The 26,881-nt window shown below is 44.2% G+C and overlaps 2 protein-coding genes across 4 annotated transcripts in view; one reads left to right on the forward strand and one right to left on the reverse strand.

Moving 5' to 3' along the window:
- Positions 1–9,060, reverse strand: part of NBN (nibrin) — a 59,285-nt gene extending 50,225 nt beyond the window's left edge. For 2 of the 3 annotated variants that reach the window (XM_030553419.1, XM_030553418.1), the window contains exons 1-3: positions 8,947–9,060; positions 3,872–4,005; positions 1,836–1,984 (exon numbers count right to left, since the gene is read on the reverse strand). In XM_030553419.1, coding sequence (XP_030409279.1) covers positions 1,836–1,984; positions 3,872–4,005; positions 8,947–8,989 — 326 coding nt within the window. In that variant the 5' untranslated portion in view covers positions 8,990–9,060. Of the gene's footprint in view, positions 1–1,835; positions 1,985–3,871; positions 4,006–8,946 lie in introns of those variants that run through there. The other variant, XM_030553421.1, reaches the window with a different exon arrangement.
- Positions 9,061–16,484: 7,424 nt separating this feature from the next.
- Positions 16,485–26,881, forward strand: part of DECR1 (2,4-dienoyl-CoA reductase 1) — a 36,694-nt gene continuing 26,297 nt past the window's right edge. Inside the window, exon 1 of the mRNA XM_030553422.1 lies at positions 16,485–16,638. Within this exon, the coding sequence (XP_030409282.1) occupies positions 16,567–16,638 (72 nt within the window). The 5' untranslated portion in view covers positions 16,485–16,566. The remainder of the gene's footprint in view (positions 16,639–26,881) is intronic.

The following is a 26,881-nucleotide window of genomic DNA, read 5'->3' on the forward strand; positions in this document are numbered from 1 at the left end:
GCTCACTGGGCCGCCGGCCCAATGCTCTGGACAGCGGCGGGGCTGCAAGCTCCTGCGGGTGCAGTGTATTAAACTGCTCCCTGTAAGAATGTGCTACTGGTAGCAGTTCCTGAGACGAAGGCTTGTAAGAAACTGCTTTTCTGGCTGGCCTGACCCGGTGCCCTGTGCTGCACGGTGCCGTGGCTGGCTCCAGCGGGTCAGAACGGCTGCCTGTCCTAGTGCTCTGTGTGGTGCAGCTGTAGCGCTGCCAGCCACCAGTGCTCCAGACAGGCCGGGGGGGGGGGGGTTTGGATAGAGAGAAGGGGAGTTTGAGGTGGTGGTCAGGGGTGGGGTGTGGATAGGGGTTGGGGTGGTCAGAGGACCGGGAACATGGGGATTGAATGGAGGCAGGGTCTTGTGGGCGGGGGGGGGGGAGGGGGCGGCAGTCAGGAATGAAAGGACGGGTTGGATGGGGTGACAGGGGACAGTCAGGCATGGGGGATCCTGGGCTGGTCAGGGGACGGGTGGTTGGATGAGGCAGGAGTTCCAGGGGGGCATCAAGGGGTGAGAAGCAGGGGAGGTCGGATGGGGGCAGGGGCCAGGCCATGCCTGGTTGTTTGGGGAGGCACAGCCTCCACTACCCAGACCTTCATACAATTTTGGAAACCTAATGTGGCCCTCAGGCCAAAGTTTGCCCACTCCGGTCTAGTTATTAAAATAGTTCTTCTTTGAGTGCTGGGGACTGGACTAAATTACCTCTCAAGGTCCTTCTAGTCCCACGATTCTATTTTCCAAGAGCGTATTGTACCTTGTTCTTTGGCTTAAAAATTGTTCAGTTTTTTTATGCTAATGTCATGACTGTATGTGGTTCTATGACAGTTTCTGAAACATGTTTCAAATATATTTTCTAAATATGATATACTAAAATAGCTGTTTGTTATAAGAACTGAAGAGTGCTGTTTTGCTACAAACTGATGACACTGGAAGCACTAAATTGGAGTAGGAACCCAATGTAAGAGACAAAGCCAGGGTACGTCTGCACTACAGGATTATTCCGATTTTACATAAACCGGTTTTGTAAAACAGATTGTATAAAGTCGAGTGCACGCAGCCACACAAAGCACAATAATTTGGTGGTGTGCGTCCATGTACCGAGGCTAGCGTCGATTTCTGGAGCGTTGCACTGTGGGTAGCTATCCCATAGCTATCCCATAGTTCCCGCAGTCTCCCCCGCCCATTGGAATTCTGGGTTGAGATCCCAATGCCTGATGGTGCAAAAACAGTGTCGGGGTGATTCTGGGTAAATGTCGTCACTCATTTCCTTCCTCGGTTATTTTATTTCTTCCTTGAGTACCACTGTATATTTATGAGGAAAAGCACTGGACTTACCATTTAAATCCAAAGCTTTGTCAGAGTGCAGCTCTGCAACTACCTCAGTTCCTTTCTCTTTACATCACTAACTGTGGAAGGAGGCTCTGCCAAGCTTCATCTCAACCCCCAAATTTTATTCCTCTTATAAATGTTCATGAATGTTTTAGGAACAGTATTATTAAACAGGGTTTTTATTCTTTGTTTAGGCTAATTTAAGGACACTTAATGCTTATTATGCAGAGTCAATTATGGGCTAATTTTTTACCACAAAAGGTTTCAATGTCAATTCACAGGAAGAACCTTCTACAAGAATGCGGCTTAAACATATATATCACTTTATTTTAATCCTTCTTTATAGAAATGTATCACTACTTGCTTTATTCTTTTACTTCCTTAAGCACACCCTGTGATACTATTTTAAAAAATTACAACTGGCAGCTGCAATTTTATTTCAGCATTTCAGAATCAATCCAAATAGTTCTCACCTGAATTTGCTTTCAAAGACTCCAAAATTGACTCTATCACCAGACTTCAGAGTTCTGGAAGTACCATTCAAAACTTTTTCTCCATTAACAAAGGTACCATACTTAGAGGTGTCTTGTATTATCAATTCAGGGACTGAGAGAGCTTGACTCTGAAAATGAATATAAATTAGTAAAGTCTTATTAGGTACTCAAAAATATTGTATATTGTTACAGAACAAGCAGCAGCAGATGTATAAAATGAAAGCATATATTATGAAATATTCATAATTACTGTCCTAAAAATATACAGTATATTGGGACAAACATGTTAGCTATGCAGTTGAAAGTTTACCACCTGCTTTCCATAACAAACAATTGAGAAAAAAAATCTCCATAACTACTTAAGAGAAGTTGTAGTTTTTGCATTCAATTTTGTTTTGCTATAATTCACTACCTCTACTTTTTGTTATATGGTACTCATGATACCAATGCATCTGCATCCATGTACCAATATCAGGATTTGCTATTATAGCTCAGAGTGATGTTGGGGTGCATTTCCTACCACTACAGATTTCCTTTTTAGTAAATCTTTGTGAAACATTGCTCATTTTTTGCTTTCTCTGTGACCAGTCTAGAAGCTATGGAGAAATTTAAATAGCTATTCTATTACCTTTCGAGTTTGTAGATATTCAAAAGTATTTGTTATGGGTCAGAATTAAAGCCCTAGTTGTGCAACTCAATGCATGCAGGTGGACCCTGCACACATACAGAGCCCTGTTGACTTTAATGAGCCTCTGTGCTACGGCTAGGGTTCACTATTGTGCATCAAATTACAGAACTCCATTCTAAGGTTGCTGTGTAATGTTTCAGGTGACTTTTTACATACGTGATAGTAATCAAATACACAAACCATAAAGGTAATTGAATATTCGCATTAAAATACCTTAATTGATCATATTTACTCTTTACAATCCCTCCCCCCCTGTAATGTTCGTATGCAACTTACATAAGGGTTATATTAATCATGGGAAATAACAAGAAAAATGTTTGTCTGGGACAAACTGTATCAAATTTTGCTCAGTTACATAAGTGAGAAATGGGCCATTTTGATTACCACTACAAAAAGTATTTTTTTCCTCCCCTGCTGGTAATAGCTCACCTTAACAGATAGCTTTTGTTATAGTGTGTATGGTAACACTCATTGTTTCATGGGGGGGAGGGTGGTGGTGGTGGTGGTGTGTGTTCCTACTGTATTTTCCACTGCATGCATCCAATGAAGTGGGTTTTAGCCCACAAAAGCTTATGCTCAAATAAATGTGTTAGTCTCTAAGATGCCACAAGTACTCACATTCTTTTTACTGATACAGACTAACACGGCTGCTACTCTGAAACCTGTCACCTACCTTAAGAAGTCAGTGGGAGTTAAACCTCTGTGGCCTTAAAGGGTATGTCTATATAGCAAAGAAAAACCTACGGCTGGCCTGTCCCAGCTGACTCGGGCTTTTGGGGCTCAGGCTGCAGGGCTGTTTCTTTGCTGTGTACACTTCTAGGCTTGGGCTCCCACATTGCATGGTCCCAGAGCTCAGGCTCCAGCTCAAGCCTGGAAGTCTACACAGCAATGAAACAAGCTCCATGGGCCAGCCACAGGTGTCTAGTTGCTGTGTAGACATACCCAAAGACACAAGCTTAGAACACAGAAAGCGAAGTGAGTCAATTCAATACCAAACCTTACAGGGCCTGTCTATATGGGGAAACTTACTGATATAATTACACCAGCATAACTCCCCGTGTGGGCATAAGAGTATCCACAGAGGGGATTATACCGATATTCTTACAGCGTTATAATTTTGTTGGTCAAATTTCCCTGTGTAGACAAGCCCATAGAAATATTCAAGAAAAAGATAGCATGAGTCTACTGCCAATCTAAGATGTAGGTTTGTTGGAATAGGACTGGAACTGATTTCAGATTGAAGCACATATATTAAAGGTGGGAGAGTATCCCTAAACCCAGTCAGTTTTAGGTCATATAGCCATAACGTAGTAAAGTGGAAACTTACAAGGTTAGTTTCAGGGTGGGTGACAGTCAGAACTGCATGACTTCGACTGATTGACTGATCATCCTGAATTAAAATTGCACAGTTCTTGCGTCCAACAACATACTCAGTACCAACCAAAAGTCGATATGGCTCTCCTGGGAACAACAAAATTAACAAATATTTAACAGCAGAAAAACATAAGTACCTGTGAGCCATTTAAAAGCTTTTGCCAAGATATAACAAACTCAGCCCTGTAATCCTAGGTGTATTGGGCAGGATCGGAAGTGCAGTTTTATTTTACAGCTGCATTTTCTCTCTCTCACTGGCTCCTGCACACTTGAGCTGAACTCACTTGTGACAAAAACAGTAGTTCATAGTTCTGCGGCAATCTTCCAGAGAATAAAGTGCATCACAGTGTTAACAAAAAACCAACTTGCAGTACTACTTACAGGAAATGTACAGTACCACTATTGGGAACCATTAAGTTTTATGTGAAGGGAAAAAGTATATCATACTGCTATTCCAGAACGACAACAAAACAGATTCAGATGAAAAAAATCCTACAACTTTTTAATTGAATGCTGGATGATCTACAAGAGAAATCAAACCATAGTTGATAAATATGCACTCCACTTTGACTGACTGTTCTATTCTGCTCTTGGCATTTGTCGTCTAGACCAGTGGTTCTCAAACTTGGGCTGCCGCTTATTCAGGAAGGGTGACTAGCATGCCCCGTGGCCCATGCCGCTTCCTGCAGCCCCCATTGGCCTGGACAGGCGAACCACAGCCAGTGGGAGCCGCGATCGACCGAACCTGCAGACATGGCAGGTAAACAAACCGGCCTGGCCTACCAGGGGCTTTCCCTGAACAAGTGGCGGCCTAAATTTGAGAACCACTGATCTAGACATGATGGCACAATCCCATACATTTTGAGAGAACTTGAAAAACATGTTCACCTATTTGCTAGTAAAAAGAAACTTTTCCTGATCAAGGTGGGTAAGTAAAGGGGTAAAGCACCAATTTCTACAGAACACAAGCTTTCATTTAAGGAAAGAGTCACTTTATAGCTCTTAGGAGGTAACTTTCAAATATGATAGCTGTGCAGTGCTGTCTTCCTAATTATGTAGACAGTAACAGTGCCTCTGATGCTGCTCATCACTTCCCTAAGCAGCAATAGAATTACTAAAAAGATTCTGCTCGGTTTCACTGCACTACTTAGAATCCTGTTGCCAGTATTAAAATTAACCCAAACACACTTACTCTGGGTTGGTTTGGGAAACTAAAGGCAGCAGCACTTGTAGGCACTGACATTGTTTACAGGGGAGGAGGACCCCAAAAAAGATTGAGAGAGTAGAAATACTCCCTTCTATGTGTGATAGTAGCCAAAAAAATGGAGATTCTTCCTTTAAGAATGAGGACCTCCATCCTGTCAGTCACCTTCCAACTGGAGATTGACAGAGAAGATGAAGCCGAAATTAAACAGATAATGAAACTAAGGAAAAGAAGAGAAGTGACTTGCCAGTGCCAAAACTGCACCCGATTAGCCCAACACTTGCATGTATGCAATTCATACTGAAGTTGCACATGCAACTGAGAAAATGAGAGACCCAGCAGGTCGACTTCCACCCCTGTATTTATTCCCTAGATACTTTTAAGACTGCCAATCTGGAAAATACAGTACCTTATAAATGTATTTTATTAGTTTCTGGAAGATTGCACAGCATCTCACATCCAAAATCCTTCAGTGCAATGAAATGTAAGATCTGAGCTGCTCAGGACTCATTTGATAGAGTTAAAGAACATAACTGACCTCAAGACCATATAGTTTCAAGGATCAATCCTATAAGACAGTGTTTCCCAAACTTGGGACACCGCTTGTGTAGGGAAAGCCCCTGGTGGGCTGGGCTGGTTTGCGTACCCTGCCGTATCTGCAGGTCCGGCCGATCACGGCTCCCACTGGCCGCAGTTTGCTGTTCTAGGCCAATGGGAGCTGCTGGAAGTGGCACAGGCCAAGGGACATATTCTACAACTTCACATTTCTGAAGCCTACATGGTTCCATCTATTTGATATCTTTTTCAAGCAATAAAATTCAGATCATAGTGAGAAAAGAGGATGGACTATTTTCTTCAAGAATTTATTTTAAAATGTGAAGTATTTTTTCTCCCCAATACCCTGTCACATTTTATTTCAACTGAAGAAATTTACCCAGCCTTTCTTGTAAATACAATTGCTGTTCTCAGTTAAACAATCAGTGAACTAAGCAGTATAACTAAGGCCACAAGACTGTGTTCTACAAAAGTTTTAATCAAATTTGGGTACGGTCATTGTAGCCCAGGTAAAGTTGCTGCACAGAGCAGGCTCAAATGACACAGTGGCAGTGGGCATACACTAGCTATATGTTGCTGATGTTATTTAAAATATTTGTTAATGAAGCGGAAAGGTGGATGAAGTGCAAGGTGGCAAAATTTAAGATGGTCAAAGTAAATAAAAAGTTATTTTGGATAGGCAAGTATATAGATGATTAAGAAAGTTTGGAGGGCCCTGACAAAGCTGGATAACAGAGAAAGTTAATTGTTGACACCTACAAAAGTAATGCATATTGGAAGGAATACATCTGAACCATTCATACAAAATATGGGGTTCTAAATTAACTTTAAACACTCAAACAAAAAGAGGCGTTGTAGACAACTCAAGGAAAACCTCTCCCAAATGTGCAGCAGCAGTAAAAAATACAAACAAACTACTAACCTGCATAAAGAATAACAGAAAACAACCACCAGAAATATTACATAAATCAATAGCACAACCCCATCTAGAATATTGTGATCAGTTCTGGTCACATGATCTAAAAAAAAGGGGGGGGGCTTCAAAGAAGTGATGAAAATGATCAAAAGCAAAGAAAGAATTTCATATCAAAAAACCTCAAGAGTAACTATATAGGGATGAGAGAGACCAGGTGGGTGAGGTAATAAGAACAACACTGCATATTTAAAGATGAGACATAAGAGGGGTCACGACAGAGGAACATAAAATAAATGGCAAGGAGAAAGTAAATAGAAGTAAAAGGTATGTTTCCACATTCACTCCTATACACACTTTCACATAATAAAGGGGGAACTGAACAAAACTGAAAAGACAATCACATTAAAATGAGTAAATATATTTTTAAAGGAGGCGTTTTTAGCTTGTGGAACTCATGGCCACATGCTATCTATCATTCAGGTGACTAAATCAGGCACTGGTATGGTTAGCAGACCATCCAGATTAGACTCAATTTAAAACTCTTATTTAGAGGGGACACACACGCTGATGCATGCTGCACTGCATCACCCAAGCCAGCAGGGCTGGAAGCAGGGCCAGCTTTAGGTCGATTAGACCGATTCCGGGGAATCGGGCCCCGCACCTTAGGCACCTTTTTAATTTTTTTTTTTTTTTAACTTACCCCGGTCCCCGGCTGCGGTCTGCTCCGGGGTCTTCCATGGTCCCGCTCCTTTGAGCGAAGCACTGGCAGGAGCGCGGCGCGGCCCCGCTCTCCCAGCTAGAGCTCCAGCCAGGGCGGCGGGGCTTTGCCGCGCTCCGGCCGGGGCTCCAGCCGGGAGAGCGGGGCGGCGGGGCTTTGCCGCGCTCCGGCCGGGGCTCCAGCCGGGAGAGCGGGGCGGCGGGGCTTTGCCGCGCTCCGGCCGGGGCTCCAGCCGGGAGAGCGGGGCGGCGGGGCTTTGCCGCGCTCCGGCTGGGGCTCCAGCCGGGAAAGCGTGGCAAGCCCCGCGACCCCTGCTGGAGCTCTGGGCCCTTTAAATAGTCCCCGGAGCCTGAGGCAGTGAGGGGCTCCAGGGGCTTTTTAAAGGACCAGGGGCTCCAGCTGCCTTTGCCACCCCAGTCCTTTAAATAGCCGCCGGAGCCCCGCCTCCCCCATGCATTCCCCAGCACTTCCGTGGCTATTTAAAAGGTCCGGGGCGGGATAGAAGGGGGTTTGGGGTCTACTTAAAGGGCTGGAGTTCCAGCTGCCTCTGCTGCACCCCCTGACCGCCCACAGCACTCTGGTCCTCCCTGCCTGCAGTCAGCTCTGCACCCCGTGCCCACAGCCAGCCCCTGCCACACACCCCTGCAGCCCTGCCCAAAGCCAGCCAGCCCACCACACACTGCTGTCCGCACCAGCCCTGCACACCCTGCCCATACCCTCTGCCCTGTCTCCAGTCAACCCCTGCTGCACCCCACTGCCTGAAGCCAGCCAGTTCCACACTCTGCTGTCTCCAGACCTGCAAACCGCTGCTGCACCCCCCTGCGGCCCTGCCTGAAGCCAGCCCGCCCCACACCCCCTGTCTCCAACCAGCCCCACACCCCTTGCCCTGCCTGCAGCCAGACCCTACCTCCAGTCAGCCCCTGCCCTGCCTCCAGCCAGCTCCATGTCCACTGCTGCCCTGGAAACTCCAGGGCAGTAACCCTGCACACCTGCTTCAATGAGGGGGGCAGGGAGCAGCTGGGACCAACACATGTGCACACCCCAGGGAGTGGCAGGGACCCACACATGTGAAATGGTGGTCATTAATAGCCAAACAACAGCATATACGATGCAATGTATATAATATATAATTTTATTATTCATATAGTTATAGAAAGTAAATAATACATGAAAGAAATGAAAGGCTTTTTTTTCCACTTTTTTTTTTTAAGTCATGCCTGCCAGGTCCCCTCCGAAAACGTTCGAATTGGGCCCCGCACTTCCTAAAGCCAGCCCTGGCTGGAAGCCCCGCGGGCCCCTCACCTGCTGCACTCACACACTCTGGGGGTAGAAACAACGTGTGTAGTGGGGGTGCTGAAAGCCACTGAACGAAATTGAAAAGCCTGTACAGAAACCACTTCAACCCAAGGGATGCAGCAGCAGCGCCCCTTGTTCCAGCACCTGTGACTGGGGGGCGGGGGTTTCCCAGCACTGCCCTCCGCCCCAGGATCCCTGAGTCGACACCGCACATTGGCCCACCCTCAACTCAACATGCCCGCCAGGCTCGGTCCTAGTACACCGGGCGGATCCTGCCGGGCAGCGGGCAGGAGCCAAGGGGCTGGGGGTAGGGAACACCGCATTGCTGCCAGCCCTTACCTGGGGCAGGGGCGGGCCCTGCCGCTGACACCAGCTTCCACATCCCGGGGAAGAGGGAAAACCTCCAACCGCCTCAGCCGGCGCCGCCCGTTCCGCAATCTGCGGGCGTGTCCCTGTGCGCGCTTCCGGGCGGCGAGAACTAAAGTCTCCCTGAGGCACGGGGCTTGCAGCGCCACTTGTCGCCTGGGAGGGGAATAACAGCTACTTCCGCCTGCTGACTGCGGGCAGGCGCGGCGACTGGACGGACGCAGGAGGGGAGGGAAGAGGTTGCGCTGCTGTGAGCTGGGAGTACGGGTGGGGGTAGGGGACACTCCACTGTTGCCAGCTCAGAGTCCGGGCGTGGTTGGAGGTACACTAACACATAAGGGAATCCCATCAATCAGCAACTGCACTGTTGCCAGCCCAAGGTCAGGTCATGGGGGGAAGGAGGGGAGCTGCACTGCTGCCAGCTCACCTACCTTGTGCAGGGTTATGAAGAGACTTGCTATAAATGATTCTTCGAATTAAGTATTGAAATTTAGGGCTTGTCTACATCAGAAAGTTGCAGCGCTGGTGAGGGAGTTACAGCGCTGCAACTTTGAAGGTGTACACATCTGCAGGGCATCACCAGCGCTGCAACTCCCTGTTTGCAGCGCTGGCCGTACTCCCGTTTTGTCTCGGGTGTAGAGGATCCAGCGCTGGTGATCCAGCGCTGGTAATCCAATGTAAACACTTACCAGCGCTTTTCTTGACCTCCGTGGAAGGAGGAAGCCTCTGGTAATCAAGCTGGTCTCCTTGCCCAGCTTGCTCTCGCGTTCCCGGAACCCCGAGCAAGCAGGTCTCCTTCCCTGCGGTTTGCTGGGTGGCTCCGGGAACGCGAGAGCAAACCGGGAAAGGAGACCAGCTTCGCCGCGGTTTGCTCTCCCGTTCCCCGAGCAAGCAGGTCTCCTTCCCTGCGGTTTGCAGGGTGGCTCCGGGAACACGAGAGCAAACCGCGGCGAAGCTGGTCTCCTTTCCCGGTTTGCTCTCTAGTTCCCGGAGCCCCGAGCAAGCAGGTCTCCTTCCCTGCGGTTTGCTGGGTGGCTCCAGGAACGCGAGAGCAAACCGGGAAAGGAGACCAGCTTTGCCGCGGTTTGCTCTCCCGTTCCCCGAGCAAGCAGGTCTCCTTCCCTGCGGTTTGCAGGGGGTTCGGGAACGCGAGAGCAAACCGCGGCGAAGCTGGTCTCCTTTCCCGGTTTGCTCTCTCGTTCCCGGAACCCCGAGCAAGCAGGTCTCCTTCCCTGCGGTTTGCTGGGTGGCTCCAGGAACGCGAGAGCAAACCGGGAAAGGAGACCAGCTTCGCCGCGGTTTGCTCTCCCGTTCCCCGAGCAAGCGGGTCTCCTTCCCTGCGGTTTGCAGGGGGTTCGGGAACGCGAGAGCAAACCGCGGCGAAGCTGGTCTCCTTTCCCGGTTTGCTCTCTCGTTCCCGGAACCCCGAGCAAGCAGGTCTCCTTCCCTGCGGTTTGCTGGGTGGCTCCGGGAACGCGAGAGCAAACCGCGGCGAAGCGGGTCTCCTTTCCCGGTTTGCTCTCTCGTTCCCGGAACCCCGAGCAAGCAGGTCTCCTTCCCTGCGGTTTGCTGGGTGGCTCCGGGAACGCGAGAGCAAACCGGGAAAGGAGACCAGCTTCGCCGCGGTTTGCTCTCCCGTTCCCCGAGCAAGCAGGTCTCCTTCCCTGCGGTTTGCAGGGGGTTCGGGAACGCGAGAGCAAACCGCGGCGAAGCTGGTCTCCTTTCCCGGTTTGCTCTCTCGTTCCCGGAACCCCGAGCAAGCAGGTCTCCTTCCCTGCGGTTTGCAGGGTGGCTCCGGGAACGCGAGAGCAAACCGCGGCGAAGCGGGTCTCCTTTCCCGGTTTGCTCTCCCGTTCCCGGAACCCCCCCTTGAAGCCGCCCAACAGCGCTGCAGTGTGGCCACATCTAACACCACTTGCAGCGCTGGTTGCTGTAAGTGTGGCCACTCTGCAGCGCTGGCCCTATACAGCTGTACTAATACAGCTGTAACTACCAGCGCTGCAAAATTTTAGATGTAGACATGGCCTTAGAATATGATTATTACTATTAAAAAACGTATGAGAGGGGCTCAGAGGTCTGGGAATGGATCCTTTCTCTTCTGCTCTGTGACACTACTTTGAACTGAATCCATTAGCTAGTGTCTGACTGGGTCTCTGATAGCACATGTGAAATGAGGTTGGAGTTGTTTCGTTCCTAGCAATCAGGCATCCTTATCACAATACTAGCTTAACATTTTTTTTTTAATGTGAATGTTTACAAACTATACCAGAGCTCCCATCCAATGCACTGGGCAATCTTGATAATCCTTTATATATATAGTAGTTTTCTCAAACCAAATCAACCCAACATATACATAAATACGTATAATAGAAATTAATAACTCGCCACCCTGCATGTGCACAAACACACATAGAGACTATCCTCAGAGTCCCATACCAGTTCTACCCAACACCTTATAGGCAACATTACAGGGGGGAAAGGTGAGCCTTGCAGCACATTCTGAGTAACAAACTCAACTATCAGGGATCTGGAGAAGAAGTGGTTTCCACAGGTCTGAAGTCCTGCTGAAGAACATCCTGCCAATTGTCATTACTAAGCACAGACATGTAGTTATGAAGGAAATTGAGGGTAGGACAGACTGACAACCATTACAAGGGAATATCAAAAGGTACAGTCAGTGCACTCCTTTTATAAGAATCACATCTGTCCCGGATGATTTAATTCTTACAAGCGGAGTATAGGTTAGTATAGGAATGTTTTTATCTCAGTGGTTTTGATTCTTACGGTGGAATATAGGTTAGTATAGGAATGATTTTATCCCAGTCGTTTTGATCATGATACATCAGGGCTCAGCAACATTTGGCACGCAGCCCATCAGGGAAATCCGCTGGTGGGCCAGGACGGTTTGTTTACCTGCAGCATCCGCAGGTTCAGCCGATCGCAACTCCCCTGGCCGTGGTTCGCCGTTCCAGGCCAATGGGGGCTGTGGGAAGCAGCAGCCAGCACATCCCTCGGCCCGCACTGCTTCCCACAGCCCCCATTGGCCTGGAACGGAGAACCACGGCCATGGGAGCTGCGATTGGCTGAACCTGCGGATGCTGCAGGTAAACAAACCGTCCTGGCCGGCCAGCGGATTTCCCTGACAGGCTGTGTGCCAAAGGTTCTTGAGCCCTGCTATACATGGTTGATTCTTATATCAGTGATTCTGATAAATGGAGTGCACTGTAGTAAAAACGCTGGGGAAAGGAACATGCCCCGTTCATCCTCGTGCTCACCACCAGCCTATACTGTGCATTGTTGACTTGGCAACCTTCTTAGCAGCCTCAGCAGAAGCCGAGGATTGAATAGGTATAGAGTGTGACCTCTTACCTCTAGATCCTTCAGGTCAGGGAAAAAACGCACTCAACTTGTCACTCAGTTGTATCTTTTCTGTTGATAAAAGGAAAACTTCAGAATTGTAACATTCAGCATATTTCACCAGCAGTAAAATTCACTTTTTTTCTTTTGTAATATTGTTTCTACTTATCTTACTGCTTTTTATCTTGTAAAAAGTCTTTTTATTATACTCTTTTAATAGTATTTGCTTTAAATAAACAAAATTTCATGCCCAAAAAGCACTTTGCCACATTTAAAGTCATTACACATGGGGATTAAATAACATAGAGAAATATGGAAATATAGTTCTTACCTGAAATCTCAGCAACTTTAGTACATGAAAGTGGAGTACTTTTGCTGCCTCACTACTCATTTCCCTTGCCAGGAAATTAATAAACATATTAAACAGGATTGAGTACAGAACCTTGAGGCACTTCACTGTTACTCTTCTTGTCATGATGAAAATTAACCATCTACTCTATGCTTTCTGTCTCCTAGACAGTTTTTGATCCATTAAAATGTTGCTTCTCTTACTACTTTTTTAGTTGACTCTTGTATGAGACCTTATCAAAGTCCTTTTGTAACTGTAAATAAATTATGTTGACTGGTTCTCTACCCACCACTTTGACTCAATCAAAGAATTCTAACAGACTAGTGAGACATAATTTTTCTTTGCAGAAATAATACTGGTTAGACCCTGTCACATCATGCTCTTCGGGGGAGGGGGTATTTTTAATTATTATTTCAATCAATTTTTCAGATGCAGATGTAGGACATACTGGTCTACAATTCCCCTAGTGCATTTGCCACCCTCCAATCCTCTAGAACAGTGTGTGTTTTAAATGAGAATAGTCATGTTTCTGTTAACAGCTCATTTTCTTCACACTTAACTCTTTCAGAACTCTTGGATGTAACTCATCTGGCCCTGATGATTTATTAATTTTTAAAATATGCATTTATTTCAGCACCTCCTCTTCTGACACATCATTCTCAGAGAGTAACTCACCTTTTACCAGAAAAGAGCAGGTTCGGGATTCAAAGCTCTCCAACATTCTCTTTGGTGAACTGATGCAAAAAAATCATTTAGCTTCTCAGCAGTGTCCTTATCTTCCTCAATGGCTCGCTTTAAGCCATTGTGATCCACTTTCACAGGCTTCCTATTTTTGCTATACAGTACGTAAAGAATTTTTTGTGGTTTGTTTTTACACCTTTTGCTAGTTACTCCTCAAAATCCTTCTTATTGTCCTCTTACTTGTGGCTTGCTGTGATTTATGTTGCTGTTTATTGGCTTCACTAGGTTCAGATTTCCAAATTTAGAAGGATGTTTGGGGGCTTGAATAGCCTCTTGAATGTTCCCATTTAGTAATATTAGTTTACTCCTGGCCTACTTTTTGTTTCTTTGTTTGTTTGTTTTTTTAAGTATCTTACTCTCTTTAATTTTAACTTCAGGACCTTTTTTGGCTGACTTCATTTTATTGAAATTTCCTTTCTAAAGTTTGATGTCACTGTGTCACTTTTGGGTACCCTATTTGCTCCTTGGATGTTGGATCTAATTATTGTGCGGCTCAGCTACTGTCACTTCTTGAATTAACTCTATAACTAGCTGCTCCAAAAACTAATCACTAAAGTGTCAGGAAATTGTTTCTCTAGGTTTTGTCCTGTGTCATTTGACCAGTTGATATGTGGGTAGTTGAAACACCTCATTATCACTGTGTTTGATTTTGTTGCCTATCTGGTCTCTCATAACAGGTATGTTCCTTTTCTTGATCTAGATGCTGGTAGTATAGCTGTACTAATGTGTTTACATCTTGGGATTTGTACCCTATAAAATGGATACATAGTGAGTGTCCCTCTCTTTTTAATTCTCTAGATTATATGGAATCCTTTAGCTACAACACTCCTCCCAAACATCTTTGGCCTAGCCTGGCATTCATGTATAGTTTGTAACCAAGTATTACAGTATTGTTTCAGTGCATGAAACAAATTGGAGGAGCAGGTTAGATAAATGTCTATTAGGGATGGTCTAGACAGTATTTGGTCCTGCCATGAGGGCAGGGGACTGGACTCGATGACCTCTCGAGGTCCCTTCCAGTCCTAGGGTCTATGAGTCTATGAGTCTCCTGTTATTTTTTGTCTTGCTACCAAGTTTCCATAATGCTTATTATATCAAGGTCTTTGTCCATTGCAATGCATTCTAGTTCACCTATACTTCAATAGGTTGGGACTCCTCCTTGATTCTTGCAATTACATTTACTGTGTTTGACTTGAAAGAAAGGAGTAGAGCCACTGAAGAATGATTCAGTTAACCCTTATTCCAACATATAGGGCTTGTCTACCCTTGAAACCCTGCAGTGGCACTGTAGCACTTCAATTTAGACACTACCTATGCTGACATTCTGCCATCAGCATAGGTAATCCATCTCTCTGAGGTGCAGTAACCAGCTCAGTGGAAGAATTTTTCCATCAAACTAGTGCTGTCTGCACAGGGACTTAGGATGGCTTAACTACATAATGTTCAGGGCAGTGTATTTTTCACACCCAAGTTATGTAGTTGGGTTGATCTAATTTTCTAGTGTAGACCAGCCCGTAGCGAATGATATCAAATATAGGTAACATATTTAAAGGAACAAATGTGGATACTTTAACTTCTCTGATTAGATCAGCAAATGCACTTTCTTTAACATATCCAGACTGAATAGGGTCAAAGAGATTTGAGAATCCCAGATTCTAAAAAAAATTATTTGCCACAACATTCCCAGTTATCTTTCTCAATAACTGATGTGACACAAGGTAAAAAGTTGGCAAGATTGAGTACCCCTGACAACTTGCATGACCTCAGGGAGGCACTGATAGTCTCCTGTGAGAACTGATCCAATGTTTTCTTATTGCCTACTCAAGTTTAATATGAGAGATACAAGATAGAGGAGATAATATTTTTTACTAGAAGATGACGAGCTCTGTGTACGCTCAAAAGCTTGTCTTTCTCACCAGCAGAAGTTGGTCCAATAAAAGATATTACCCAGTGTCGCCCAGAGGATTCAGGGGGCCTCAGGCAACGCGGGGGAGCTGCGGTGCTTGTACTCACCCGGCGGCAGTCCTGGTCCCGGTGGCATTTCGGTGGTGGGGTGCCCTTCAGTCACTCCACGTCTTTGGCAGCATTGAAGGGCCCCCTGCCGCCGAAATGCCGGCTGAAGACCTGGACCACCACCGGGTCAAGGCTTGCGGGGCCCCTGCGGGGCCCAGGGCAAATTGTCCCACTTGCCCCCCAGGCAGCCCTGATTTTACCTCTCCCATCTGGTCCTGCTGTGAGGGCAGGGGACAGGACTCGATGACCTCTCAAGGTCCCTTCCAGTCCTAGAGTCTATGAGTCTTCTCTCTCATATCCTTGAACCAATAATGCTGCTACAACACTGCACACCAGTCCTGTGGGACAAGCAATTAGCTTTCTTGTTAGCAAATTCTTCCCCTTACAATGGATGGGAGCAAGAGACTGTACTAAGTCTGTCTGGATGAAATCAGTAGAGCCCTGCAAATCTGCGGATATCTGCTTTATAGCCATGTACCATCTTTGTGGATCTTGGATCAGATATGGATATAGATTTTGCATCTGCATTGGGCTCTAGAAATCAGCTACTGAGAGGGAAAGGAGGCATGGGAGGCCTGTTTGGCTGCCCCACCAAAATATCCACTGCTGCGGTGGTGGAAGGAGAACAGGTCACCGCAGGCTGAGCCTCAGCCTGTGCCTATATTAGAGAACTTGTGTCTGTGTGTAGATGGGGTTGGGAGTGGCCAGACAGGCGGACACGAGGCTGATCCAGTCTGCGTCAGGCTCCAGCTAGCTACTTAGGCTCCGCTGGCGCTTAAATGGGTAACAACATTTCACCAATAAATAATAATTATCGGTGACGGGTGAAAAAGGGCGGGAGCGACCCAGTGCCTCCTCCAATCTCTGCCGCCCTCGCACAGGCCCAAGCCTGACCCCTCTCCGCTAAGCCGCTTCGGGGGGGCTTCCGGTGAGTGAGGTGCGCAGCCTCAGCGAAGGGAAGCTCCGCCCCACCACCCTGGGGCGAGCACGCGGCTCTCCCTCCTCACCCCCCGCGGGAAACCAGAGGGGGCGGGGCCAGGACTGAAATCAAGCCCCGCCCCTTCCGTGTGCGCCCAAGGTCTCAGGGAGGAGGCGTAATTCGGGGGAGGCTGAGGGAGGGTAACGTCGCGGCCATGGCGTTCCCGGCGGGACGGTGGTGCGGCCAGTGGGCTGCTGCGGCCGCGCGCTTCCTTCCCATGTCGCGGGTAAGGCGCCCCTCTCTCCGCCCCTGCGGAGCTCCCTGCCGGCTGGGGTGTCGCTGCTTCCCTCCTGCGTCGACCCAACCGTGCCGTGTCACCCCCGCGTCTCCGTCCGAGCACAGCCTGTCACTCCCGCCCCGCACCCTCAGGCTGCCCCCCGGCCAGGGCACAGCGTGTCACTCCCGCCTCGCGCCCCCAAGCTCCCCCCCCCCCGTGGCCAGGGCAAAGCGTGTGTCACAGCCGCCCCGCGCCCCCAGGCTTGCCCCCCCCGTGGCTAGGACACAGCGTGTGCCACCCCGTGCCCCCAGGCTGCCCCCCTCGCCCCCCGTGGCCAGGGCACAGCGTGTGCCACCACCCGCCCCGTGCCCCCAGGCTGCCCCCCTCCCCGTGGCCAGGGCACAGCGTGTCACCACCTGCCCCGTGCCCCCAGGCTCCCCCCCACCCGGCCCAGGCACAGGGTGTAATGCCTCCTCCACTGGTACACACATGCTACCCCCAAGGCTAGGAAACAGTAACCTTACTGTCTTCTAGCACACACATGCTGCCAATATGGCCATAGCATGGGGTAACCCATCCCCATCTTCTATTCTTCTTGCCCACAGGGCACACTGTGTAACTATATCCCAGGAACCAGCATAACCCAACTCATCTCCCTTGTTCCATTCGTGCCCCCTCCCCATTAAAACACAGTGATATCCAGCATTGGCAGTCCCACCAAGTGTTTAAAATAATCATGAGATTGGCTTATAATAATTAAATTTAAAAAAATAAGTTGTGGTTTCTTTTTATTTGCTTCTTGGTTTCTTAGCCTTTAGGATACACTTGCTTAATTGTTTCGTGTTTTTCTCTGCCGCCTTGAGGGCTAGAAATTTACTTTTTAATTAAAGTTGGGATTCTCATGTAATGTCTTGATTTTAGTAGCTAGGGCTTTAGAAAAAATGCCAACAGATATCATGAGACTTGTGATAAAATTGTGGGAATTGACAATACTGGAAACCCACTCCATTTCTCTCCTCTCTCTTCCAGGAACATAGTGAAAGCCCTCCATCTCCCCCTCTACCCGCCCAGTATAGCTTCCTTAGGCAGACTCACCTTTACCTCACCATACATACATGGTGTAATTTTCATCCTCCTCTTTCTCCTCCCCCCACGCAATCAGTGGAACATTCCATTCTCTAGCTGGGTAAATATTGCTGGTGCACAGCAAACCTTTTACCAGCCTTTGGTCTTGGGAGCAGGACTATTCAATACAGTTTAACTAAAGTAGCTTACATTTTACAGTCAGAGCAACAAAATAGATTGGTCTGTTTACTTATGGTACCTTTGCAGACTATGTTTTGGAAGAGTTTTGTCGGACACAGCACTTACTATTCAGAAAAGACTTGCTGTGTTCTTCCTGCAGGTGGGGGTAATGTCATGATTTCTTTGCCCTCCTCCTTCAGTGACCTAGCTTGCTCTTTGGCTTGTTTTCAGTTTAGTTTGGTTTTTAACCCATGTTTACATGTAGGTTGTTTTGTACTGGTGTAGCTGACTGATGTCTACATTAAGCAATTTCCACCAGTGTGCAACTACAATATTGCATTCACCTGTGTAAGAAGTGACCTAGTTTGAAACTGGGCTATCTGCATGCAAATTGTGGTTTATACAATTGCAGCATATGTACACTAGTGGTTGGTACCCGCGTCCCAATATAGAACTGAGTATTAGATTTTTTTCAGCCTAAAACCATTGTGGTTTGTGACCATTCCCACTCCTCTGAACAACTTTGCTGCTCTTGTCCTATAAAGAGCCTGTTCTGTTCTCCTGCCCCTAGAAATCAGCTGTATGTTTGTCTTTTACTAATACATATTTTTTGCTGTTGTGTTCAGTCCTTTACTCTTTTGACTCTAATTTGTTTCTAGTTTTTCTTTTTTTAATTGAATTTTTTCTTTAATACGCCATAGTTAGAAATCCAGTGTTGTACCTGGGATGCTGTGTCCTCCTTTGACTCTCCAAATCAGCTTTCCATTCAGAGGGTCTGTCCTATAACTGCTCAGCCCCTTCTGTAATGTGCTCAGTATCTTGCTAGATCAGAATGGGTAAGGCAGGCTCTGACACAGGGAAAATATATAGCTACTCAAGCATCCTGCTGTCTTTTATTTTAGCTAGTTTTTCTTTGTCAGCCTTGCTTGCATATCTCATTTGAAGGACCAATCAGATCTCTATAGAACAGTTATATAAAGTGCCTATAAGTCTATGTATCCCTGAATACTTTGCACTTAGTTTTAAAATCATAAAGGTATTACTGCATTTAGGTAAAGAAAGAAAAACACGTTTATTATTTTGTGGCAAATGTACACATGATTTGTCAATTTATCAAGCGCATAGTAATTTTACTCTTTCAATGCACTTTACCAAGGTGGATTATTCCTATTTTAAAGACTGTACAGCTGAGATACAGAAATTGTTACTTGCTAATGGTCATGTAGTGAGTCAGTAGCAGGCATGGAATAAAAATCCTGGTGGTCTGATTCCCAGTCTCCTATTCTAGTCCCTATATGACTGTCTCCCTTAATAACTTCTCTCTTAGATTTTTCTGTGTACGTTTTTGTAATGCTAATTCTGACTGATTCTGATTCTGTGTATTTAAACTCGTTAGTCCATTTTTGCTTGGTTTAGACCACATAACTTCAAACTGTATTATTTCATTTATCTTCAGACTTCTGTCAAATCTTACAGAATTTGTTTTATCACATCCAAATTAATCTGAATATAACGTATAGATAGAGTCCATTAATTTTTTTCCATTTAATCCAAATTTCCTTTGTGCTTCTCTGAAAATCTTCACGGTATATTTTATAGCAAAAGTAGAGTGTGTAAACATTAGCAAGTTTTGTAGATGAATTCAGTGAAAACACTGAAGCAATAATAAGTGGAAATCGCCTCAAACTCATTATTTCCCACATCATCAGACATCATGACTTCCATGACCTATACATGGCCTTGGACAGCATTTTTAATACCTTGTTTAGTTTAGTGTATAGACTTAATTTAACGTATTTAATTTTTTTTTCAAGGTAGTTGGTTTGTGAGGCTAACTGTTTTATAAAGAAGTCTAACCTATCAGAGGAGTGAAGTTCTAAAACTGCCTCCCAAGTGGAACAGTCAAGGCAAAGGACATATCTGGCTTCAAGACTAAGCTTGATAAGTTTATGGAGGGGATGGTATGATGGGATAGCCTAATTTTGACAATTAATTGATCTTTGACTATTTAGCGGTAAATACGCCCGAAGGCCTTTGGTTGGGAGCTAAGATTCTAAGCATTAGAGACACTTTCATCAAAACCAGTGACTCTTTCACTTTGGCTGGCAAGCCTGGATGTGGCCAAAGTATATTAAACCCATGTTCTAAATGTGCCCACTCTCCCATTTCGTTTTCTCCTAGTCTACTTGCCTTTCATTTTCCCATCTTCATATTTTCTCTGAAATTCCTTTTTAAAATTCAGCTAGTCTAGTTTTATTTCTCTTCCTTTCGGCCCTGAAAAAGATTCATGGTCAAAATGTCACTTCTTATGTTCTATTCCTAGGGTAAATACCTTAGGTTAGGTTTTGAGCATCTCACTTAGCTTTTTGTAACCAAAATATGTAAAAGAAAATCAGGAAAGTGGTAATTGAAGGTAGTTTGTGAGGTAGAGAGTTTGAGCATTTTAAAGCTCAGGAGTTCCTAAGGAAAGGAGAAAAGAACTTTGCTAGCATTATTTTTTAAATTATTTTTTCCAGAAAAAAGTTTAAGAATTGACAGTGCATCAGGTAAAAATCTGATATTCATTAGAAAAAATATAAAATGTAAGTCTGTATACAGAGATATTCTGTTACAATTCTGATTACTAGGATTTTGGTGCTTCAGAAAACACCTAGTCTGGGAAAATTTTGTTTAATTTTTTTTTCCAGTTGATTCTGAACACAATCTTGATTTGAGTTTTTTGAATTTCTCAAAATCACCTCTAAAGAGTTCTGTGTTGTTTCATGTATATTACTGAGATGTCTGAGTTTTAGCAGGAATATCTGAAATGTGCAGTTTAATGTAAATATTGAAATATTGTTTTGCTTTCATAGTAGATCTAGCATTGAATCTAATATTGAGCTCCTCCATATTAGGTTAGGTGCCTAGAGCTCCACTGGAGTGATGGGATATCTCCTGGCAAAGGAATGAATCATATGTATTGTGTTACTCACAAATTTGTGGAGGAGACCTTGATTGTCATCAGATGTTAATCATTTCATCTGAATGTAGACTCTGTGAGGCAAGGATATATAGGATTGGCAATATATTTTTTCCTAGTGTCCTATAATACATAAAAGTTTCATCTAGTGGCTGTTTTACTCCACCTTGCTGATGTGTGCATGTGCAATGGGAGCACAAAGTATCTAAAGTTAATATATTTTAGTTGACAACTTTTATAGTGAAAATGGCCCAAACTGACAACTTAAAATCATATTGGGAGCTTATATTTAAAAGGGCCCATTACAAATATTATTTTAGATTCTTGTTATTAATGTCTTTACAAAAACAAAATACTTTTTAATCATTCATGATTTTTTTATTCAGAAAATAAAAATAGACCAGTTATTTTCACTTATTAGTGCTTTTACATTAGCCCAATGCTGCACTCTGTGGGTTGTGTAAAAAATAAATAAATAAATGTAGGTGGAAAATTCAAGCTTACCCATTTTGGTAATATTTTAAGCACAATTTCTCAAACATTCCTATAGTACTAGGTTTCAACCTAGTTCAAACCTGTTTTCCATGAAACCTGCAAATCTTGAAACAAACCCCTGTCTCTCTCTTCCTTTAAACAGCTGTGTAAAAGTAAACAAAACCAGATCAGAGCTCAGAGGGCTCTAACCAGAAGCACTTGCCTTTTACCAGGTTGTACCCTTCTAGTGTGTTCTTCTGAGGAGACATTTTCCAGCACCTAGCGTTTCAGTACAGTGTGCAAATGGATACTGACAAATTATTCTCCTGGGGGAATTCTGCATCACAGCACATTTGCAGAATTCATGTCCTCTGCAGATTTCTTTCCTTCCCCGCAGAAAATTATGACTTCTGACAGGGAAGCAAAGGGAAGACACGAGTGGTCATGCATCCCTCCCTGGAAGTGCAGGCAGGTTGGTTTGGGGACCTGGAGTAGCTGATAGAAATGTAAATTGCCGCTGGGGTGGAGGGGATGGACTAGGCAGTTCAGATTTTTTGACACAGAATTCCCCAGGAGTAGTAATAGAGATAATGGATAAAGTACATTTGTCTATGGAATAAGAGGGCATATGTTCACCATTTGTTGTTGAGTGGAATGGGTAAGAGAATAATTAGGTCTGTAATTGGTCTTCCTGAGGTTGAGAAACCACAAAAGCCAGATGACCTAACACTAACATAATGCTTAGTATGTTGTTGCAAGTGCAGTTACAGTGAACCCTTCGCTACATTGTAATATACACGAAAAGATTTTCCGAGAACATTGTATTCTATATGGGTTTGTGTTCCACACTCCTCATCACAGTAGTATCTGATCACTTTCCAGTGGTGCATTTAGTGATGTACCTACCATCTGCCATGTATTGTATGTTCTCTCATCTGCTCCCCAGAGGGAGAAATGCATATAGTGGAGAGTCTTATTTTACTAGGATGTTTTTAATGTTGCTATGTATTTATGGTAGTTGAGGCAAGGTCAAAGAAATGTGAAGTTTATGATGGCCCTTAGTTTCTGGGTGGAGTTCATTCCACAGTCTCAGTCTGGCCCCCGAAAGAAAGTTGTCTTTCACACAAACGAGCTTTATCTTCTTTGTAGAGAGTTCCATTGTGTCAGAGGAGTGAAGTTGTTGACTATGGTCTTCGTCTCGGAGATACCGAGGGCCCAAATCATGGAATGTCTTGAAAATAAGGACTGAAACCTTGAACTTTATTTGAGATTTTAAGGGTGGTACAGCTTTTAATGCATTTGTAGTAGCCTATGTTACTGAAGAGATGTATTACAGCTTTCTATAGCAACTGGAGTTTCCTGAGCACTGAAGGTTTCATGCCCAGGTATTATACATTTCTGTAATCCAGTCAAGAGATCATGAAAGCAAGAATAACGAAGGCTAGGTCATTGTCCGCCAGAATGGGACACAACCAACTGTAGATAGCAAGAAAGTGTTGTTTGTGGATGCTGCTATGTGAAAGTTTAGTGTCAGCAAGCAATCTAAAAGTACTCCTAAACATCAGACTCAATTGAGCAATTGTGGGTATGTACCTTCAACCAAAGGAGACTTTGCCATGGTTGAAAACTCTTGAAAATATTTTCTTCTGCCCGCTAGCATCATTCTGCCTTGCTCAGGTTCTGCTTCAGCCAGTTGTTTGTATCCAGGAGCCATCTTGCATCCATCATGGACATCTTGATGGTAGGGGTGTGTATCTGTGTGTCATCCGCATATTGCTGGCACTTAAGTCTGTGTTTTCTGAATAGTTCACTTAGTGGCTGCAGGTAGATGCTGAAAAGGACCAGACTGAAAATTAATCCTTGTAAGACTTGACAAGTGAGGGGATTGAATGGTGGAGTTGCAGTTTCCTATCCCGACTCATTGGATGTGTCCCTCCAAGAAGGATTTAAACTATTTTAGTGCATTACCCTGGACTTCTGTCACCTCCCTCAGGTGAGACAGGAACAGCTTACTGTCAGCAATGTTGAATTCTGCAGAGAGTTTATGTAGGATGAGAATAGATATCTGTCCTATCCATTGACAAGAGATCAGTGCTTCTAAAACAATTTCAGTTCCATGGTCTGACCTGAATCCAGACTGTGCTGCGTCTAGAATATTAGCTTCAATTAGATGAGGTTGTAGTTGGCCTTTCGCTAGCTTCTCTGAATTTGCTTGGAGGGATGGGAGATTTAATGCTGGGCAGTAGTTGTCTAGAACTGATGTGTCCAGGGTAGGTTTTTTCAGTGTAGGTTAGACTGTTGCGTGTTTGAAGTAGGAAGGAAAGATTCCTTTTCTGAATGAGAAATTGCTCTGGACTCTTTCACAAGCCAGGAAGATCATGAGTTGGGTTCAGAAGTTTCAGGTTGACACTCATGCAATGTCTTGCTGAGTGAATGTGCTGAAGGTGATAGGTGGAGTGGATCCATGTTGTTTGAGAAGGCTTCCTGAATGTGCGTGATCTTTCCAACAAGGTAAGATGATAGGGTTTTTTTGGTGTTTGGCTCTGATGCAGGTTGCAGACCCTTAGGATTGAGAAGTGAGTGATGTAAATATCATCCTATGCAAAAGCATTTGACTTTTATTGTCTTCGTGTAAAAGTTCTGGATGTGGATGACAGTCAGATAGTAAAACTGTCTTTGATATGGAAAAGGATTATTGTAGTTTGGCATTGTGTATGAGGAAAACAAGAGAAAAATACTTTGCCAAAATGAAATGACTAGTAAATAGCTAACTGAAAAAGCAAAACATTAACTTATATGATTACAAAAACATTTCCACAAGCTCTGCTGTGGAGGAGTTCTAAATTTTGGTATTATTTATCAGGCAGACTGCAAACTGCCCCAGAATATTTACTTTACTATGTAATCTAGATTTTCATGGTGATAAGTGTGCAGACATTTTCTGCCACAGACTTTCTTTATAGTATTGAATTCTTTTCTTTGCCTCCCTGTGTTCTTTTTTTTTACTTGTTACTTCAATCACCAGATTCACTTCAGGAATATAAGATTTCCTTTTCTTTAAAACAAACTTATAACCAAGTAAAGGGTATGGCTACATTTGGAGCAGCGCTTTGAAGTGTGAGTGTAGTCAGAGCGGCAGCGCTGGGAGAGAGTTCTCCCAGTGCTGCATGTAAACCACATCCCTTACGGGTGTAGCGTGCAGCGCTGGGAGCCGCGCTCCCAGCGCTGCTGCCCTGATTACACTGACGCTTTACAGCGCTGTATCTTGCAGTGCTCAGGAGGGTGTTTTTTCACACCCCAGTTGCAGCGCTGTAAAGTGTGAGTGTAGCCAAGCCCAAAGACACTTTTTCTTCTAGTCAGAACCAGGGTGGATTTAATTAAATCAAAATGAAATTGTTTTAAATCACTAGTCAGGAAGACTTGATTTAATCATGGATTTCTACATAAAAGTACATTCTTGTTGGTTGTTATAACCTTAATACATATTCTTCACAACTCAGAAATAGATGTAGGTTTCAGTTTTAGAGGGTACACACTATATATTTTTAAGTGATTTATTTTGAAAACTTTTCAGATTAGTTTTACAGCTATATCAAAAAATGAATGATTGTTTGGTTAATTTCATGTACCAAAGGTAAATGAAGCAGATATTTTATGAAGTAATTGGCAGGTGAACTATCTCCAATTCAACAGGTTAATCATTAATATTTGGAGGATTTTCTTGCCATGCTGTATTAGGAGGAGAATGTCACCAGACAGACATTTAAATTGTTTTATTTAACTAAAACAACGTTATATATTCTGGAATTTTTCTTCAACAGCAAACATGCAATATTTTAACAAAACAAGCATATTACTTTTTTAATTTAGTTAAACATTCAGGTTTTTTAAAATCAGGTTTGTTTTTGTTAAAATTGTTTTTAACTAAAATAGTTAAATGAAATATTTAAAAAAAAATTGACTGTCAACCAGGTCAACATGAGAAACTTAAAATATTGGCTTCTGCAGCTAACTCCATCATCTTCACCTTCATTTCCCTGTATATTCATAATCTAGAAAAGAAAAACAAGTTTTCCTGCTTTTTCAGGTCCCAAACGATTTCTCAATTTGGAATGAACTGGTTCAAAGGAAGAAAATATTCTTTCTACACTGGCAGAAGAAGCAACTGCTGTTAAAAGTGAGATTATCACTTCAGCAGTCTCTGAATCCACGTGTTTGAGTGACTTCCACCAATTCACTGGTGTGACTTCTTTAAAACATCATCAGCAAACATATATTTCTTGAATGGTTCACCCTTCGCTCTGAAGTTTATTATAGTTGGCATTATGGAGGGATGATTGCTGGATGTCCATGTCATAGCCAACTCCTCTTCTTCAGCACTAAAGGTTTGGCCCTGGTAGTAAGTTATGAGAATATTAGCAAGAAGATGAGCTAGCAATAGTGCTTGTCCCATCCTTTTTCTTTTTAATGCTTATAATTTAACTCTTTCACTGTATATTTCTCTTTTTAAGTTCTTACTCAATTCATTCCGAATTTCAACAGCATAAGCAATAAAACAGTTATTTCCCTGCATTTTGTTCAAGGCTAGAGAAATAGATTTCAGGATACTCAACATGTGTGCAACATTTCTCTTAAGCCCAATGTTGATAACTTTGGCTGTGACAGTGCTGTCTATTTTTTCAAAATTTGCTCACAAACTGTCATCAGATTAGGCCAGTTCTTGATATAATGCTCAAAACAGTCCACGACTGAGTTCCATTGCACATCTTCTGGGAGAGTTAGCTTGGTTCCTCCCACTTTTTTCAGAGGAGCTGCTGCCAAGTGGTTTTTACAGAAGCATTTTGCAATTTTAACATTAGCTTTTATTTCTTTGGCTGGGAGGTGCATGAAATGAGCACTGCAACCATATGTTCTTAACGTGGGACTCTCTTCTAAATAATTTCTTCTCATCTCAGATACATTTGTGGCATTGTATGTGATCAAACCACATACTAGACATTTGAATTTTTTTTTCCACCGTTCGTTATAGCCTTTACTGCTGCTTCTTGTAAGTATTCTGCTGTGTGTGCATTTCCTGATGTATCAATTGTTTCTGTAAGGAAGACATTCCCTTTTTCTGTTGTCACACAAGCGCATGCAACAGGATCATTGTGGACATTGCTCCACCCATCAAGGCTCAGGTTAACAATTTCACCCTCTAGACCTTTTGCACACTGCTCAATTTCTATTGCATACACTTTATCAAGCAATTTGCCCGTGACATCTGCTCTGTTGGGTGAACTATATCCTGATCTTAATGACTGAACCATGTTAATGAAGTGTGGGGTCTCAGTCATATAGAAAGGAGAGTTTGTTGCATAAACAAACCAGGGAATTTTTTCATCAATTACCTGTTTTTGTATCTGATGGTTCTTATCAAACACTTATCTATGGTGGTTTCTGGAAGATGGAGATTTTTTTTTTCTGTTAGCCACAGTATATCACCTGTAGCAATGTGATATCTGCCAATGATAGTGTTTCAGTCACATCATGGATAACTCTGAAACTATAGAAGATGATTTGATGGTGATCTTG

This window comes from Gopherus evgoodei, chromosome 2 (genome assembly GCF_007399415.2).
Source record: "Gopherus evgoodei ecotype Sinaloan lineage chromosome 2, rGopEvg1_v1.p, whole genome shotgun sequence".
NCBI classification, from domain to species: Eukaryota; Metazoa; Chordata; order Testudines; family Testudinidae; genus Gopherus; species Gopherus evgoodei.